The 18800-nt window shown below is 48.4% G+C and overlaps 1 protein-coding gene across 3 annotated transcripts in view; it reads right to left on the bottom strand.

Moving 5' to 3' along the window:
• The window catches only part of FZR1 (fizzy and cell division cycle 20 related 1), a 259477-nt gene that overhangs the window by 61997 nt on the left and 178680 nt on the right, over positions 1-18800 (bottom strand). For all 3 annotated transcript variants that reach the window (XM_069649446.1, XM_069649448.1, XM_069649447.1), the window contains 5 exons: positions 18496-18561; positions 16647-16749; positions 12776-12960; positions 12446-12679; positions 12253-12357 (listed from right to left, as the gene is read on the bottom strand). In XM_069649446.1, coding sequence (XP_069505547.1) covers positions 12253-12357; positions 12446-12679; positions 12776-12960; positions 16647-16749; positions 18496-18561 — 693 coding nt within the window. The remainder of the gene's footprint in view (positions 1-12252; positions 12358-12445; positions 12680-12775; positions 12961-16646; positions 16750-18495; positions 18562-18800) is intronic.

The raw sequence follows: 18800 nt of genomic DNA on the forward strand, positions 1-18800 counted from the left end.
TTGTTCCCATGTCTACCTCCAGACCCCGTGTCTCCTGCCAAGCATCCCCCTCACGCTGGACGGCCCCCTGCAATCCACATAAGTGTGTCTCCATTCACGAGTCTTCCTGTGTCTTGTCTGCACGACCACCGCCCCGATCCACCCCCCGCCCTATCAAAGGCAGTTCGCACCGGGGTACTTGAGCTGCTGGCAAGTGGAGCTGTCAGGGAGCGATAAAGGCCAAGAGGTGCCAAAGACCATGTACACTTCAAAGTGGTCTATAGAGCATGGGTTTGTTGTTCCCATGTCTACCTCCAGACCCCGTGTCTCCTGCCAAGCATCCCCCTCACGCTGGACGGCCCCCTGCAATCCACATAAGTGTGTCTCCATTCACGAGTCTTCCTGTGTCTTGTCTGCACGACCACCGCCCCGATCCACCCCCCGCCCTATCAAAGGCAGTTCGCACCGGGGTACTTGAGCTGCTGGCAAGTGGAGCTGTCAGGGAGCGATAAAGGCCAAGAGGTGCCAAAGACCATGTACACTTCAAAGTGGTCTATAGAGCATGGGTTTGTTGTTCCCATGTCTACCTCCAGACCCCGTGTCTCCTGCCAAGCATCCCCCTCACGCTGGACGGCCCCCTGCAATCCACATAAGTGTGTCTCCATTCACGAGTCTTCCTGTGTCTTGTCTGCACGACCACCGCCCCGATCCACCCCCCGCCCTATCAAAGGCAGTTCGCACCGGGGTACTTGAGCTGCTGGCAAGTGGAGCTGTCAGGGAGCGATAAAGGCCAAGAGGTGCCAAAGACCATGTACACTTCAAAGTGGTCTATAGAGCATGGGTTTGTTGTTCCCATGTCTACCTCCAGACCCCGTGTCTCCTGCCAAGCATCCCCCTCACGCTGGACGGCCCCCTGCAATCCACATAATGCCACGACATATACACGTCATTCATTCACAAACACACCCCTGGTTCGAATTCTTTATAACCCACCTCATATTTCTAATGAGAACTTCTTTGCGCTTTGCTAGTCAACCCGTGAAGGTGCTGGTTATCTGCTCTTCGTCTCTGTGAACTTCCGTGACCACTTTGAGCAAACTCGTCAGTTTGCAACCTGTGAACTGCTCCCTGTTCTACGACAAGAAACTACTCTGATCCCTGCATCTAACTGTTTGTTCGTCAAGGTAAGTCCATGTACCATAATCATTTTGCGTCCAATTTTTTAATTTATATCTATTTGCTAGTAGTCATCAAATTGCATCCATGTTTTCTTTTCGTTCACGACAGTACATGCAAGGAACTAGTCACATGTTCTGAGTTTAGTCAAATTACTTTTTCTATTTTTTGAAAGTTATTGAAATACTTATCCGCATGTGAATAACGTGTATAGTTCCAAGAACCAAAACGGACCTTGCATTGAACCTTTTATGTGTCATTTACTGTTTTAACACATTGGTATTCATAGAGAATTGTTGATCTTTACTTTTCAGAACTTTCCATAATGCCTGCCTGTTCCATTGGCGGTTGCCCTTCGAAGACCCATAACAAATCTGAAGGTACTATAATGCATGTTTTCCCTAAGACAATAGATCAGATAAGAGAATGGGTCCGATATTGCGGATATCCAGCCTCTGAGCTAGAAAGTAGAGTCCTAGAAGTCTTTGCGGACAAGAGGGGTGATCGATACCGCATCTGCAGCAGGCACTTTAGCCCAGACATGTACTCCACATCATTGCTAATAAAGAAGAAAACACCGCGAGCGAGGCGAAAATTGCTCTCAACCGCTATTCCCACTCTATTCGTCCACATCCCTCCACTGGTGAGTCAAGTTTACGTATTTATCTCTCGGCCTTGCGGTAGTGTGTAGCATTAGCTAACAATAATTTCCCCATTTATGTATCCACTCAATATGAAGGCGGAAGATTCTCCATCCGTGTCGTTATTGCAGTCATCAGCCACTTCAAGCGCCTATCGGGTAATCTTACTTAGCTATTCTGACACTGACTTGTTTTAGGCATGTAAATCAATAGTTTTAATTGATCGTGTAATTATTTTACCTAATGGTACACCCTTGTACTCGTCCTCTAGTCTTTGTTTTCAGTTATAATTATTGTTATCCAAAATAATGCAAGTACTGTCTTTCAGGGAGATGCTGAGGAGTCCAACGCATTGACGACAACCGTAGATGTCACTCAGATGCTCGAGGTACGTTTCCGGACAGTTCCATCGATGGAGATCATCAGATCTTGCATTCTTGTAGCGTGATTGTTACACACAATGTTTCTTTCGTTTTTAGCCATTGATATGTCCTTCTGTCGTCGCCCTCGTATTTGTCTTCTTTTTTCAATATTGTGTTCATTACTAATGAAAGTCCTATGTTTCAGGGAGTCGATGGAGCATTAGTCCAAGTAGAAGGGGGAGCATGCAGTTACGGGTCGGCGCAACAGCTTGCAGAAGTGTGCACCGCAGTTACATCGTCCCTTGATGTTCTTATGCATTTCGAGGTATGGATACTGACAGTTCGATCAAGCGAAATCATATGACGTGATTACATCCGCTATACTTCCTTCTTTATTAACGCAAGTACTATGTTTCAGGGAGATGACGGAGCTTCTTCTACAAGAACATCACCCCTAGTAGTTGATGCAGATCTCTGGGTGGTGACACTTCCAACGATCGAGCAAATCGAATCATATTTACATATCCATTATTTATTTTAGACAACTGATCATTTGTGCAGGTCTATTTAGATGAGCCGTTGACGCCTGCTCAAAGTTTATGTTCTTTTTAACAAAATAGAAAAGCATACTAATGCAATTACTGTGTTTCAGGGAGTTGCTGAAGCGTCATCTTCAATAATATCATCAATGGAAGTCTATGCGGAGCCCGAGGTATGGATCTTGACAGTTCAATCTAACTAGATCAACAATGCGTGAACTATTGTCGTTTGAATGTTCTACACAATGCGTTCATTCGTGTTTTGCTATTGAGATGTACGTATGGGTATTGGTCCCCAAGTACATTTTGTGTTTTCAATATTATTATACATACTAATGAAAGTTCTATGTTTCAGCGAGTCGATGGAGCCTCAGTGAGTGATGGATGTGCTTATCATGAAAGTATAGTCGTTGCAGCGCGAGAGGAAGTGGAGACATGCACACACGAGTCGGAGCAACAGCGTCCAGATGTTGAAGTTCGAGGAAAGAAAGTTTCAAAGAAAAGAAAGCAAAAGAAGGTTAGTGTCCTGTTCACTATATTATGTTGTCTTTCACTGTCAATAGTTCAATACTGTAAGTTGTGTTTAAACTGAACATCCCTTTTCTAATCTGTCCTCTAGTTGCGAGTGGGTGTAAGAACTAGATCTACACAGACAGTGAAGCGAACGAGAGATGTTGCTTGTCAAACCTTTTGGCAGGGACTTGAGACTGGAGATGCATCGTGCCAATGGGAAGAATATGAAGTGATTGACAACGGAGCTATACCACCACCAGCCATTGATAGTGAATGTCCTCCTGGTAGTTTGGATGCAGTCGTAGATCAATTCACAGAATCCACACCCGCAAAAAATAAGAGCACGCGAAAGTTGAAGACATTGTTTTTTTCTCCCATCTCCGGACAAGGAACAGATGTTGCAATGGAAGAGAATGAAGTGGACGACAATGAAACACCATCAATATCACTCAGCATAGCGGAAGACGATATCAGAGATTGTACCTTTCATGCGAGTGACATGTCCTCAACGTTACAGGCCGAACCAGCTGGGATGCAGAGTGACAGTATAAGGAAAGAGGCCAAATTCATTGTATTCGATAGCTGTTTGATGGATATTATTATGATGATGAAATGTGGGCATTGGGTTGGTGGGGAAGTATGTGGGGAGCCATTGATTAATGTGACTCGTGCAATTCGAGGAACTAACCTTAAAATACATGCCACCTGTACACAATATCATCCGTTCGCATGGTCTGCACAACCCATGCTGGGGCAACTGCCAGCAGGCAATCTACTTTGTGCAGCGGCCGCACTTTTTAGTGGTTCAAGTTTTAAAAAGTTACAGTATTTCTTTCAGTTTGTGGGAATCCATTTCATTGCGAAAAGTCAGTTCTACAAATACCAAACCGATTATCTATTTCCAGCCATCAGCGAAGCTTGGAGAATGGAAAAAATGTCAATGGAAAGTACATTCGCGGGCAAACGCTTCAGGCTAGCCGGTGATGGACAGTGCGACAGCCCAGGATTTTCAGCCAAGTACTGCACCTACCACTTTCAGGACATGGAAAGTAAGAAAATTGTGAGTTCCGTGGTCGTGCAGGTGTCACAAAGTACATCCTCAGTGGCCATGGAGAAAGTTGGCTTTGTAGCATCATTGCAAGAACTACAATCGCGGGGAATGGTGATCGACCTGATAGCCACGGACAGACACGTTTCAATTGCCAAGACAATGAGAGAAGAGTACAAAAATATAAATCACCAATTTGACGTATGGCATCTTGCAAAAACAATCAATAAAAAATTGTCGGCTGCAGGAAAAAAAAAAGATATGCAAGGTATTTCACAGTGGTCCAAGTCAATCAGCAACCATCTTTGGTGGAGCTCAAAAACATGTGAAGGGTCGTTGGAAATTCTACTGGAAAAATGGCGGTCAGTAATGTTGCACTGTAGCAACGTACATCGATGGTCGACAAATGAGCATTTCCACAAATGTGAACATGGCCATTTGTCCACAGAGGAGGCACGGAAGAAGAAGTGGTTGATTCCTTCATCACCCACTCACAAGGCCATTGAAAAGATTGTATTTGATAAAACTATAACAAGAGATTTGAGGGGACTCACGGAATTCTGCCACACAGGAGATTTGGAGGTGTTCCACAATATGTGCCTAAAGTACAGGCCCAAAAGATTGCATTTTGGCATGGAAGGCATGATAAATCGGACTCTTCTAGCGGTCTTGGCACATAACCATAATGTTGGCCGTCAACAAAGTAGGACGACCGGAACTTTAGGGACGCTTCGCTACAATAAGGCCTTCACTAAAAGAAGTAAACAATGGGTGATCAAACCAGTGTTTGAGGATATGCAATATGAGTTTATTGAGAGACTTATCGTAGATGTCCTCGATAGGCACATACATGGAGTGGTGAACGAACCTATGCAGGGGACAACTGCATTGCCACCCAACATTGCCTCTGTTCCATGTCCACCTAAAGCAGAGCTCATTGAGAAATACACATCACGGTTTAAATGATTGTAATTCGATTGTCTGTTCTCTCGAGTCTCCTCATGTTGCAGGCCCATTGCAATTAAACCAAACAGTAATATAAATCATTTTTACAAAAATTATAGAATGTTTCCATATTACAAACACATGGCCGACCCATAGGGACAATAAAAAAAAAGGCACGCAGACAAGATGCCCTTACACTAACTGGAGCTAACTAGAAATGTGTGCTCGCTCAAAGTGAAGGTCAGCTGCTTTGATGTTTTGCTCGGGTGGCGGAACGGCCCACGACCCAATATAAGGTTCTATTGTGATTTGACCTTGACAGGCCGGGACCATCCTGAAAGACTAAGAAAAGATAATGAATAAAATTTCAGAAACAAAACGATGAGCCACGTTCATTAGAAGAAGTAACGTCGGCAAAGAAGGAGTGGTGTTTCGGGTCTGCCCTACACAGAGACACAATGGAAAATGCAAATATAATGTAAGTAACTTTTGATGAGTTTATACCGCAATTTCATTACTATACAGTGGCTTTAAAGACGGGTTCAGTTGTACTTGTTCGTTCTATGTGGCATAGTGTTTTCTACCGCGCACTATCTGGAGGAGAAACATCTGCTTTTACTGAAGCACCTCAAAACCTTCCTCTTTGCTTCTGCTTTCTCTCTCCCTATCCACTGCTACAACTGGTCCACTGTCTGCGACCTCGGTCCTGGGCCCTTCCACTCTCCACCTGCACTGCCTCCCTGTCAACCCCTGCACTGGGGGACTGTCTCAGTATCCTACAGCCCCCCCTTCCCAGCACTTGTTCTGCACTTACCTTGCACTTGCCACCAGCTGGCCCTATTTATTTATTATTTTATGCTACTTACCTTGTACTCCACTCCCCCCCCCTCCATGCCTCGCCACGCCTTTAAACACTTGTGTACACCCAGTAGCGCTGTCCTCGCTATGAAATGAATAATTTTAATAAGGATCTGATGGTGAGACTAATTTCATTTTTTATGTTTTTAGGTACATCATTCACTACTGTCTGTGTCACGAGTACCAGACACCGGCGGACGGCTTCTACAGCCGCCAGTTGCTTCTCCGCGTGAACAACGTTACCACCCTGACCATTTTATGGGACGATCGCCAAGTACAAGTATGCCCTTACGCGGTACTAACGGTTAGATGCAACATACCTACCATTGTGGTGGCCTAGTGCCTCGTTGTTGGAACAGCCATGCGATTATCAGTGCGACAGAAGAGCTTATTTTTATCGTAAACCAACACCCTGTGTACTGCACACGAACATCGCTTCCCTCAAGACGAACTAATTTGGATCGAGAGCAAAGAAAAATGCAAATCGCTGAATATTCTCTAAACATTTGATGTCCAATAAACGTACTTTGCCAAATGTACAATCTTGCCGTTTGCTTTTAAACCACGGTTTCACATTCCGAATTGTGGTGCTGTATTGTGAGATGCTCTAAGACCCTGTGTACAGCAAAGGACCATCGCGTTCCTCAATACGAACTTTTTGGAACATGAGCAAATAAAAATGCAAATCGCTGAATATTCTCTAAACATTTGATGTCAAATAAATGTACTTTACCACATTTACAATCTTGCGGTTTGATTTCAAAGTACAGTTTCATATTCCGAATTGTGGTGCGCTGTATTGTGAGCTGATCTGTGTTGATTTCCGGGGTCTGTGTGGAGTCGCGTAGAAGACGCCTGGGCGCGTTTGCCTACGCAGCTCAGTCACGTCACGGATAGAGGCGGGGAATATGAATGTTTTGATAAAGTCTGTTTCAGGGGCGGGGGATTTGATTTAGTGCCGCAAAGGCAGGTGAGCCAGGTCGATGCGGCGGAATGATAGGATTATCACAAAATGGAGGCTGATTTCGAGTGCGATAAGGGGCGAAAAGTCGGGTAAGGTCCATAGGAAAGTTTCCTACGATCTACCGATTTATGCTTACAAACACATGGCCGACCCGTAGGGACAATAAAAAAAAAGTCCCGGAACTCTCCTTTAATCTTCTGTGCACGGCACCAGACAGAGAACCTCTTCCACTTATGTCCATAGCATCTGAGAGTTGAGGACGCCCTGGCTTTTGCAAGAACTTCTCTGCGGTCAGCCGGGATATCGTATCCTCCAAACTCTAGTGCTGCAGGAGCCAAGCCTGCAAGTTCAGCGACTCCGGGTCGTGATGGAGAATGGCGCCTCCTTCTCTGGAGAGAAGATCCGCGTCCGACGCCAGCTTGACAAGTCCAGAAGGTCCGGGAACCAGATCTGTCTCGGCCACGCCGGTGCGACGAGGATCATCCTGCACCTGGACCTCTTGAGCTGGTTGATGAGACGGAGCAGCAACGGCAACGGAGGGAAAGCATACAGGAACAGGCTGTCCCAAGGGAAAAAGAAAGCATCGCCCATGCTACTCGGTTGTGCGAACCTCTGGCACTTGGAGGTCGTCGCCATCGCGAACAGGTCGATCTGGGGTTTGCCCCACTGTTGAAAGAGCCGATCCACCTGGTCCTGGCGTAGTTCCCACTCATGGCACGAGCGCAGCTCCCTGCTGAGTGAGTCGGCGATGGTGTTTTTTATTCCTGCCAGGTGGAAGGGAACCAGAAACATCCCCTGGGCGACGGCCCAGTGCCACAGATCCTGGGCCTCCTTGGATAGGGCTGGGGATATGGTGCCTCCCTGCTTCCGGATGTAGAACATCGTGGTGGTGTTGTCAGTGAAGATCCTCACCACTTTGTCCTTGAGGGACGGAAGGAACGATTGGAGCGCCCAGAACACGGCTCGTAGCTCCAGGATGTTGATGTGAAGAGACCTCTCCTCGGGGAGCCAGAGGCCTCTTGCGTAGAGATCTCTGTTGTGGGCCCCCCACCCCTCCAGGGAGGCGTCCGTTGTTACCGTCTCCCGATACGCCGGGGCCTTAAGGTACATGCCTGCCGTGAGGTGCACGCGGGCACCCCACCATAGAATCGCCCAACGGAACTCCTAGTCGAGCGGGATCCTGTCTTCGAAGCTTCCCGCCGCTTGAATCCAGCGGGCGTCGAGGAACTTGTAGCGGACGCATCCGAAGTCTGCAAAGGGGCACAAGGTAGATGCATGAGGACATCATCCCGAGGAGGGACTTGATGGACCTCACTCTGGCCACATCTGTGGCTAACAGGCGCTGCACCTTGCCCAAAATGGCCTTTGTCCTTTCTTCCGACGGAGATGCCAGTCGCTTCACTGTATCGAGCTTCGCTCCCAGAAACAGTGCCACCTGCGACGGGACCAGATGGGATTTGGGGTAGTTGATGGCGAATCCCAGCTCCGTGAGCAGGCGGATGGTCCTCGCTGTGTGTTAGACGGCGAGTTCTCTTGACCTTGCATGGATTAACCGGTCGTCCAGGTAGGGGTAGAAGTGGATCCCTTGCAGGCGCAGCCACAGGTGCAAGGCACTTGGTGAACACCCTGGGTGCCGACTTTAATCCGAACGGCAGGGCTCTGAATTGGTAGCAACGCCCCTGGACTACGAATCTGAGGAACTTTGTGTCCTTTTAGAATGGGGATGTGGAAGTAAGCATCCTCCGGGTCCAGTGACGATAGGCAGTCGCCCTCCTCTAGCTTTCCCAGCACGTGCTGGAGGGTGACCATCCCAAATCTCTGTGCCTTGATGTACCTGTTCAACCGACGCAGGTCCAGGATGGGGCACCAACCGCCTGTCTTCTTTCTGACGAGGCAGTATCTTGAGTATACCCCAGAGCCTCTTGGGGACGAGCTCGATGGCACCCTTCTTGGGCATCGCCCTTACCTCCAACAGGAGTTGAGGGACGTGATTGTCCTTCCTGGCCACGGGAGGAATGAGAGGACACTTCTTTTGAAATTCCAGCGAGTGTCCGCGGGCCAGGGTGTCCAGCACCCAACGGTCAGTGGAGATGGACTTCCACACGCTGACGAACTTCGTCAGCCGGCCTCCCACCGGGGTGCTTCGGTGGGGGCCCGACACTACGGCTGGTTCAGTCCTGCTTGGAAGAGGCCTTGCCGCCGGCGGCGAGACCCTCCTTGCTTGCCGCGGCCTATTTAGGCCTCCTGGGACGAGGAGCGGGCCGCCTGGCGGTAAGTAGAAGAGCCGCCGCTGGATCCCTTGGAGGCTCCCTGTCTGCCTCCAGAGTTCGGAAAGGGCCGCCGTTGCTGAAGGACCCCTGGGGAACGGGCTGTTTCCGTGTCTGTCTTGATGGCCTGGAGGGACTCATCCACTGTCTTTCCAAACAGGTTGTTGCCGTCGAACGTCATGTCCAACACTCTGGTCTGGACATCCTGGCGAAAGTCCGTCGCCTTGAGCCATCCTTGTCGGCAAACCCCGTTGCCCAGTTGGCGAAATCTGGTATCGGCAATGTCCGTTGCCACCGTTATGGCGTGATCCGATGCCACCTCTCCTTCCTGCAGAATTTGTAGGGCCTCCGGCCTCTTGTCGTCCGGTAGGAAGTCTAGCAGAGGAGCTATCTTGAACCAAAGCTCCCTGTCGTAACGGGCCACAATCGCTAAGGCATTGGCTGCCTTAATCGTCGCCGCCGACATGACGACTCGTCGTCCCATGGACGACAACTTCTTGCCCTCGCTGTCCGGCGGGGAAGTGTAAGTTGAAGCCCCGCACCCGCTGCTTTCTTCTTGGCCGCTGCCGAGACCACAGAGTCCGGCATGGGCTGGGCCCTGAGGCACAAGGGGGCGGTAACGGGGACCCAGTACTTCTTCTCGTACCTGTCCCTCTTGGCGGGTGTCGTGGAAGGGTTCTTGTGGATAGCCAGCCCCTCGTCCCAGATGTCGTCGAGCAATCGCACCGCAAGGACTGTCTTTCTCTTGGCCTCTCGGCATTGGTAAAGAAAACCTTCCTTTTTCTGTTCCTCAGGGCAGAACTGGAAGAGCTCGGATGCCCTGGCTATCATGGCGTGAAAAGAGCCAATTTCGAGGGGGGGATGACGGGATGTCCGTTGTGTCACGCCGTCCGTCCACGTCACTATCCGTCGCCGTATCCTCCCGAGGGTCTGGCATGGGGGGTCCACAGGCCTCGCGGGCATGAAGGGAGGAGCGGGGTGGACTCTCCTCCGCTTGTTCGGAGGGCTTCCCGACGGGCCTTGTTCTGGATCCTCCGTCGGGGTCGGTGGTAACCTCGTCCTTATCTCAGTACCTAAGGATTGGATCGCCAACAAAATGGCCGCCCAGCTATCCTGGGGCTCGCGTAAAGGTTGCGACGGCCGGGATGGCTGCTCCACTGGGCCCTCGTCGTCGCTATCTTCGATCACATCAGCGGGAACCTTCCCCTGGGATCGAACCTTCTCGAACCTCTCGTTGAGGCCTATGAACCTCTTGTTGAGGCCTTTCACGGTTTCCACCGGATCCTCCTCGGAGGCTGAATCCGAGTCCCTAATGGCCACCACCCCACATGCTCCCCTCTTTTTCCGGCGGGGTCTTAACGATGGTCTGGAAAGAAGATTCCTCCGCAGCGGCAGGGAAACTCTGGGCCCCGAGGCCGCCTCCACTGGCGTAGCCTCTGCCGGCTTTGCCAGGGCCGCTGTGACAACCTCGATAGAGGCCTTTGTCAGGTGGATCAAGGCCCTCACCACCTTAGGTGCGTCCTGGGCCTTTGCTTTGGGGGAGGAGGGGAGGGTCATCGCCTCGCTCCCCCTCGGCTCCCTTCGAGATCGACCGGGCCTCTCCAGAAGCTTACCCGGGTTCTCAGACTTCCTCTTCCCCGAACCAGAGCGCTGGCTCGTGGTTGATCGTGCCGGGGAAGTCGCGCCCTGCCTGGCAGCCGAGGAGCCCGACCTTTCGGCGCTCCCGGTGCCCGCGGACTCGCGGTACTTGGCCTTCTGTTGGGCCCCCGTCGCCGGGGCGCCCTCACAGGACTTAGAAGACCGCTCAGACTTTTTCTTCGCCTTCTCACCTGCTGTGCCCTTCTCCAGCCAGGCGGCGAGGCAGGAACGACGATCTTGCTTGGTCCGTTCCGACAGGTTCTTGCAGAATGCACAGTCCTTCTCCACGTGCGTCTTGTTCTCATGAAGGCAGTAGAGACATCTGGAATGCTAGTCCTCCTTGAAAACATTTTGCAATCCGCATCCTGGGCAGCTCCTGAACAGCTTTGATCCGGGCATACGCTTCCCTTGTCCTGGGCCATGTCCGTTGAGGTAGGCCACAGATCTTCTGGAATCCTCCAAGAAGCGTAACTCGACGAAAACTTCACCCTTTAGGGGCGTAGAAGAAATCCGAAAAGGGTCCCCGTTATCGGAAGTAGAAACGGTGGAGCTTGAGGCTCGATTAAACCGAAAAAAATGAGAAAAATCTCCTGAAAAAGCGTGAAAACGCAGTAAAAGTTCGAGAGCTAAAACACGAGAACTCCCAACACTTGAACGTGCAATAAAAATCTGAAGATGGCGCCCAGAGGAAGGGCTTAGGTAGAGGGCAGTCATTGGCTGGGGGCAGTATGAGCCAGAGACCAGCGATTGGTTACTAGTAGAAAGACAGTTCAGAAACTAAACTGATTTTTTCTTTTTTACCGAGGATTCCCAGCCTGACGATGGGGAATATTCATGAGCATGTGAATCCATGCCAGACCCCATGCTGGAGAATGGTTACACTCTTGCTGCCATCTAAAAAACCTTAGCTACTCCAGCACACCAACCTGCATAATTCATTCCATTTATGCATAATACTGTTTATTCTGCGGTAACAAGTATGTAAATATTCCGTGTGTATATATGTTTTTTTTGGTCTTTTTTTAAAAAATGTCCTTATAACCTGTAACCTTGAAAATTTTACAGCACCCAGATGCCAGAGGGCCTGGTGCGCTCTATAAACAATACAATTAGTTACTGAATGTCAGTTACTGAATGTCTTGCAAGTCTATGTATTCCAATTCCTCCAATAAGGCAATTTTTGTCTGGAAGAACTTGATCTGTAGGCATACGCGCTATACAAATCAGCATGAATAAAGAGCATTAACATTACCACATTTCTGTACAACTAAGCCTGCTTTCCATGAGAAATCATAACCACGGACTGGACAAACTTTACTTACCAAATATAAAACTCTGTATGAATGGCCCGTTAATTTTGCTACTTGTGTCAGGGAGGGATATTTCCATACGAGGATTTGATTCTGGGAGTATCCATGGGTGCTCACCTATAGGGAAGCAAACAAGGAGTTATAATTTGCGAGCCATCGATAAACCGATCAAGTCTGCAGACCACATATTCCAGTTTTTACTTACTAGTTCGTTGGCATGTTTGGACCAGGCTAGGTTGCACACTTGGGAGCCTGTGTCAATGCACTGCAAGGGCTGGCCTGTAAGGGTATTCCAAAAGCGGATGCACCGGTCTGCTGTACCACCTCCTGATGCAAGCAAGCCGTGTTGGTGGGGGGACCAGGCAATGGCTTTCACAGCTGCCAGGTGTTCTGTGTACTGCTGCACAGGGCTTAGGCTGGAGTGGTTCCACACAAGCAGCTAGTAGATGAGAGCAGAAATGGGAAAGTTATAGGCTGTGGTGCGACTGTCTGGGATTATTCACAGGTGTAGAAATAAACAAAAGCACTAAAATACCTTGTTGTCATTGCCACCTGAAGCAAGAAGTTGATGATCGGTAGACCACTTAAGCCCACACACTTCCTGGCGGTGACCCTGTAGCCGCCGTTCAGATTGTAGTGGTGGTGTTCGGATGTCTCTCTGCAGAATCATCCGGTCTCGGCTTCCAGAGGACAACTGGTCAGCATTCCAGGCCAAAGCACCTAGCCCAAATAGTAGGAGAAAATCACTAAGACGGCACATTAACACACAACAAACATTACACAGATGGGGACATAGGCAACAGACATGGAGGTCATTTTCTAAAGGTGATGCTATCATTCGCAGGAGGGATCCTTTGCTGTACAGCAACATAATGTGCCTATCCTCTGCTTAGGAAGCAATCAGTATTGCGTTGTGGAAAACAAACCGATAACAAAAATAATGTCAAATGTGGTTGAGGTGATTAGGCCCGGAAGACTCAGGTTCTGGCATAACAGGAAATCATGGAACTTGGAGACACCTAGATTTAAGTCTTATTGGCTGCAAAGAAGAGACTATTCCAAAACACAAAATATTGAATACAATTATTTTAGAGTAGAGGGTCTAGGGAAGAGCCATGGTCTTCTAGGGAAGAGCCATGGTCTTCCCAACTTAGTACATTTTAAATTTGCTACCACCCGCCACTGTCTGTACACTTGTTAAAGGACATACTGTGCACCATCACCACCAGAGTGGTGCTCTGGCGGACATGCAAGGCAAGAGGGTAGGATGAGTTAGTAGGGCAAAGCGGGAAAAGGTAGAGAGTGCAACTCCAAGTTCGGTTACCACCGTTCGCTGAGCATGGTTGCAGTTTGAGTCGGTAGTCTGTTGTGTGCCGTTGTACGAGTTTAAGTGCGATTTGTTTGGCTGTTGCAGTTTAGTGAAGTGTGTGCAGATTGCTGTGCAAGAGATATGTTTGTTTTGCATTTGAGAGGAGTATTCAGAGAGTTGAGATTATAACGGCTGGGTTAGTGGGTAATTTAATCGTACCTCCTTTCATTCAGACATGTGTGTTCCGCATCATTGACCATATTGTGCATCAAGTTGTTCCGTTGCGGGTTACTCTGAGGTCTATGCTTAGTTGTGGCATGTCTCATTAACCGTCTAGTGGTCTGTGAGGCAAGTTGGTGATGCCACTTCCACCCCCAGGTGTGGACTAGGGATGTACATTGGGATGGTTCTTAGATTATCGAAGGGTGTGCCTGCGATCACGTCCCAGGGTTCTTGACGCGGGATCCCTCTTACGTGCAGGTTAGTGGGGTGTCTGCTCCAGACTCTAGGTACAGACTAGGGAGTGTGCATAGGGTTGGTTCTAGGATTATCCTGGGTGCGCCTGCCATGACTTCTTGGTTACTAGAGCGGGATCCCCTCCCTCTAATTTAGTGGGTGGGGTGGGGGGGGGGGGGGGGGTTTCGGGATTTGCTCCCTTGGGTCTGGAGGTTGGTCATTTCTTCCTTTTCTACGGCTAGGTACTGGTCCCGTCACAGTGTTAGCGTTTTACATGGGTGTTGGTGTACCCTGGGCTCGCTTTCATCCCAGAATTTCTCCTGCTGTAGGTGTTTTGTTGGGACGCGTTGTATTAGCGAGGTGCCGGTGTTGTTCATTTGTTTCCTTCTGAAGTGAAAACCCAGGCTCACCTTCAAATCATACAGGTTGCGCAGCACTGCTTGGCCGACTCTAGGCTTCTCCCTGGAATCAGTCGACACAGTAGAATTTCGAGAAGGTGTGCGTCAACCTCCACGTAGCAGCCCTGCAAATGTCCAGCAGGGGCACACCATAGATGGCTACCCCGTCGCTGCCGTTGTCGCCCAAGTCCTGGGGTGAGTCCCCAGCGTTTCCCTTGTCGTCATCGCCCTCCTGGACAGTGTGCATGGAAATGATCTCATCCTCATCGCCGAAGAAATGTCTGCCCCCTGAAGGCCTTCGGCGTCCCTCCCGATCCCCCCTCCCCAACCCCCTTTCTTCTGGTTCAGAGGGGGTCGGTCTTAGACTGAGGTCCGGCATCCTCTTCTCCGGGATTCTCTCAACTGGCTTACTCGAAGCCTCCCTCCTGGGAGGCAGGGACATCCTGGTCATTGTCGGGCTACCCTGCGAGTACGCCCCTATGGCCTTCAAAAGTGACGCCACCACCTTTAGTAGGGCGACGGTTTTGCCTGGTGCACTTGGGCCTTCACGGAAAAGCTGGATCCCTTGTCCACCTTGGCCTTTGCTGTCGCCAGTGGGTCAGACACCGCACCCTGTCTGGCCTTCTCTGGATTCTCTCTTAGCTTCCCCGGGGTAGCTGCCTTCCTCTTGGACGACGATCAAGAGAGGTGGCTGGAGATCTATGCAGATGGGGATGGCGATCGCACCCGGACCGTCGCGGGACCCGCAGCAGCGGTGATCCCGACGGAAGCAGTGCTTGGCCTTGTGTTGGGGCACCACGAGTGGAGCGCCCAGAAAGGACTTCGAAGCCCGCTCAGGTTTGCTGGATCCGGGAGAGGCATGCCCCTGGGTGCCACTTGGTAGAGGCCTTGGACTGCAGCCACGATTCCAACCATTGGCGTCGATCCTTTAACGTGCGCATCGAGAAGCCACGGCAAATCTCACAATCCTCCTCCTTATGGGTCGAGTACAGGCACTGGGAATGCTCGTCCATGTACACATTCTGCAAACCGCAGTCAGAGCAAAGCATGAAGAGGGAAGCACTGTCCTTCTCGTCCGACATGATCCACGCAATGTAGGCCTGAAGAATCTTCTGGAAGCCTCCAAGAAGAACACTCGACGAAAACAGCCCTAGAGTGGCTTTAAATTTTTTTTTTTTTTTTTTTTAAACGAAAAACGGGTCCCCGTTAGTGCGACAGATCGATGGAGCACACAGGCTCGATTGACCGAAAAAATAAGAGTTCAACTCTCAAAAAGTGATAAACGCAGCAAAAAGCTCGAAGAGCGAAGCACGAGGACACCAACACTTGAACGTGCGGTAAAAATCTGAAGATGGCTGCGAGAGGAGGGGATTGGGTAGAGGGCAGTCATTGGCTAGGGGCTGTTTGACCAAGAGCTCAGTGATTGGTTTATAGGAGAAAGATTTTGGAAACTAAACTGAAACAGTTTTTTCTATTTCCGAGGATTCCCAGCCTGACGACGGAGAATATTCATGAGCATGTGAATCCATGCCAGACAGCAAAGCAATGGTAACTGGATATTGATTGATCTGTTTTCATCCACATTTTAAGTATTTTACCAGTTTACTGGTCCCCAAGAGTTGAGGTTAGGTTTTAGTCTTTATTACAAGCGAGTTACATTTGTTCTCCACCATACATATCTCCTCCAAAGTTAAGTTCTCCTAGTGCATCCCCCAAAGTCAGAGCACCGCCAGAGCACTTTCAGAAATGTGACTGAAGCTGAACAAGAGCATTACCCTACACTTCATTTCGACCCACAAGACTCTGGAGCAAATATCCTATGGCTCAGGGAACTGCATTGAACAAGGAACCTACAGATTGCCCTCAACGAAGCTCACCGGCACCCAGCTAACCAAAAGAGGCAGGGCATTTTACATGGTTGCGATCCGTCATACAATGGTAGAAGCCCCTTTGATGCACTAGAGCTCACTTGCTTCACTTCAGCTGTCTGACAATGCAAGCGCTTAGCTTCTCAAAGTACTCCAATTTAGGCTTAGGTTGGCATATTACCACTAGAAAATACCTAAACAAACTAAAGTTGAGCCTCCTCCAACTTGAAACCTATTCTACAACCCCACACTATTTGCATACTAATCTGGAAGAAGTTAGCGAGTGCAGGCTGATGAAATTGGGTGCTTATCCTGAACATCACAATTTGGTGCTTACTGTTGAGATGCAAATTTAATAAGCGTCGGTTTTCTTACCAACTCTGGCCGTGTGTCCCTCGAGGATGGATAACTTCTTCCCAGCAGCAGCATCCCATATTTGTACAAAGCCTTTGTGTGTTCCTACAGCTACCAGGTTTCCCTAACAAAATAGGAAATCTATTCAATCTAGTGAAAAATATATATATCACACTTATTGAATTATTTCAAACTTGCAGGATTAATACCACCATAAGCTATGCCTGGCAGTTGCACTCTGCTGGCATCCCAATAGGTCAGGGGCCTGCAAACTTAAGCTCTCCAGATGCTTTGTCCTACAACTCCCACTAGCCAATGTTGATGGGTCAAGGGAATCTTTACCCAACATATCTGGAGGCACAGGTTGCAGAAGACTGATGTAGATTAACACCATCAAAATGCAACAAAACATTTCACACTACGTAATAAAGGAATTAAAAAACCCTGAATTCGACAAAAGGGCACGCACATCATTTTGATCCATTGTACCATACTGGCACAATGCAAAGAGGCATGAAGTTACAGGTTTTCCAGTCAACCAACATAAACTGCTAAATACACAACTTTGCGGCCCTCTCTTTTAGCACACTACCCCCACTCAAATCTTTAGGGTTAGTATAACCACCTGGTGGGTGTTGATCCCTTCTCTTTTTCCTGCATGTGATTTGGATCATGTGTCAGCCTTTAAATTACAGTCCACTAGACAGTTGGTAGTGGCCGTTCTCTTTGGGTTTCAGTGTGTCTGGGAATTGGGCAAGTTGCCTAGACTAGTTTCATATTTAAATACGTTTTCCTCACTGGAAAACCTAGTATTTCTGGTCCTGACGAAGGTATAGAATTTCATCCATTGCCGAAATGTGTCGGATGTGCCTCCCTGAATGCTTGAAGTTTTACAATTATCCACTTTTTGAAACGCCTTAGCGGATACGCTCCAGCTCCGTCTATAAACTAAGTGCATGATGTACAGAGGCACACCAATAGTTAATTTTAGGAATATAATTCACACTGTAAATAGGCCACAGATACTTTTAAGACTTAACTGTAGGTCTGTATTTTTTTCTTCATTGTGGATTACAGCATTTTTTTTTATGTATTCTTGTTTTTACTGAAGTAATTTAAATTTAACAACGTGCTACATTAAATGATTAAATCAACTTCGCATTTGTTCATGCGTTCCTGTCAGCATCAATTTGTTTGATTGTTATCTATATAGGACTGGTTCATTCTCTCCCAATAGAGATATTAAAGTGAGATGAGGCTAGGCCCCACCTCATATGCAATACATAACTAGTTGACAATAATTCCCCTTTTTGTATTTAGCCATATTCTTACTCCAGTCCCTAATGTGCTTAGAAAAAATGCACAACTACGGCATAAGACAATTTGTGCCTTCCAACACCATCTCCCTGGTTTAGCATGGCATCAAATGGCAAATAAACATTTCCACCCTGGTGCAGTGCAGTTTATCATGACATGGGATAATCCTCATCTCCAAGAATTTGTTCTTAAACCACACATTGAAAAAACCTCTAGAGCAGGGTTCTGCAACCTTTAAGGGTGCTTTTGACTAGACCGACCCTTAGCCCAAGCCAGCATTTTGAATGGTGTGGGATCATGGGAGTTGTAGTCCAGAACACCTGGAAAGCCAAAGATTGCAGACCCATGTAGTAGAGTACAATTTAATTTAAAATATCACTGCAAGGAAACAAAAAACACCAACCACAGGAATGTCAATCCTCTCCAAAAGAATGGAAAAGAGGAGGTCCAAAGGTATTTACAAAACACCCTTTAAAAGGCAATACACATGAAATGAGCAACTTCAGTCGGTTGCTGTTGAGCATAATCCTGCGATATTAATGACTGCACTCACCCTTTCTGACCAGCCCACAGATGTCACAGAATCACCTTCCACTGAAAGGTCGCATAGCCTGGTCACCTGTAGAAGAATTGGTGGCAATAGGAAACAAAAATCATTCCTTAGTTCAAGAGATATCAGTTTAATTCCCCTACAATGAAGAGCAGATTTAGAGCCAACCTAAAAAGGGTAGGTCTTCAGTTTCACATATTTCCCAGAGTTAGTTCTGAGCCAGATGGCAAGCAATTCAATTCACCACACTAGCAGAAGTGTTACACAAGTTAACCAGTTAATGAAAGTTCTGTTCCTCGCATTTTAGC

Source organism: Ambystoma mexicanum, chromosome 1p, assembly GCF_040938575.1.
Source record: "Ambystoma mexicanum isolate Mex_15411 chromosome 1p, UKY_AmexF1_1, whole genome shotgun sequence".
NCBI lineage: Eukaryota > Metazoa > Chordata > Amphibia > Caudata > Ambystomatidae > Ambystoma > Ambystoma mexicanum.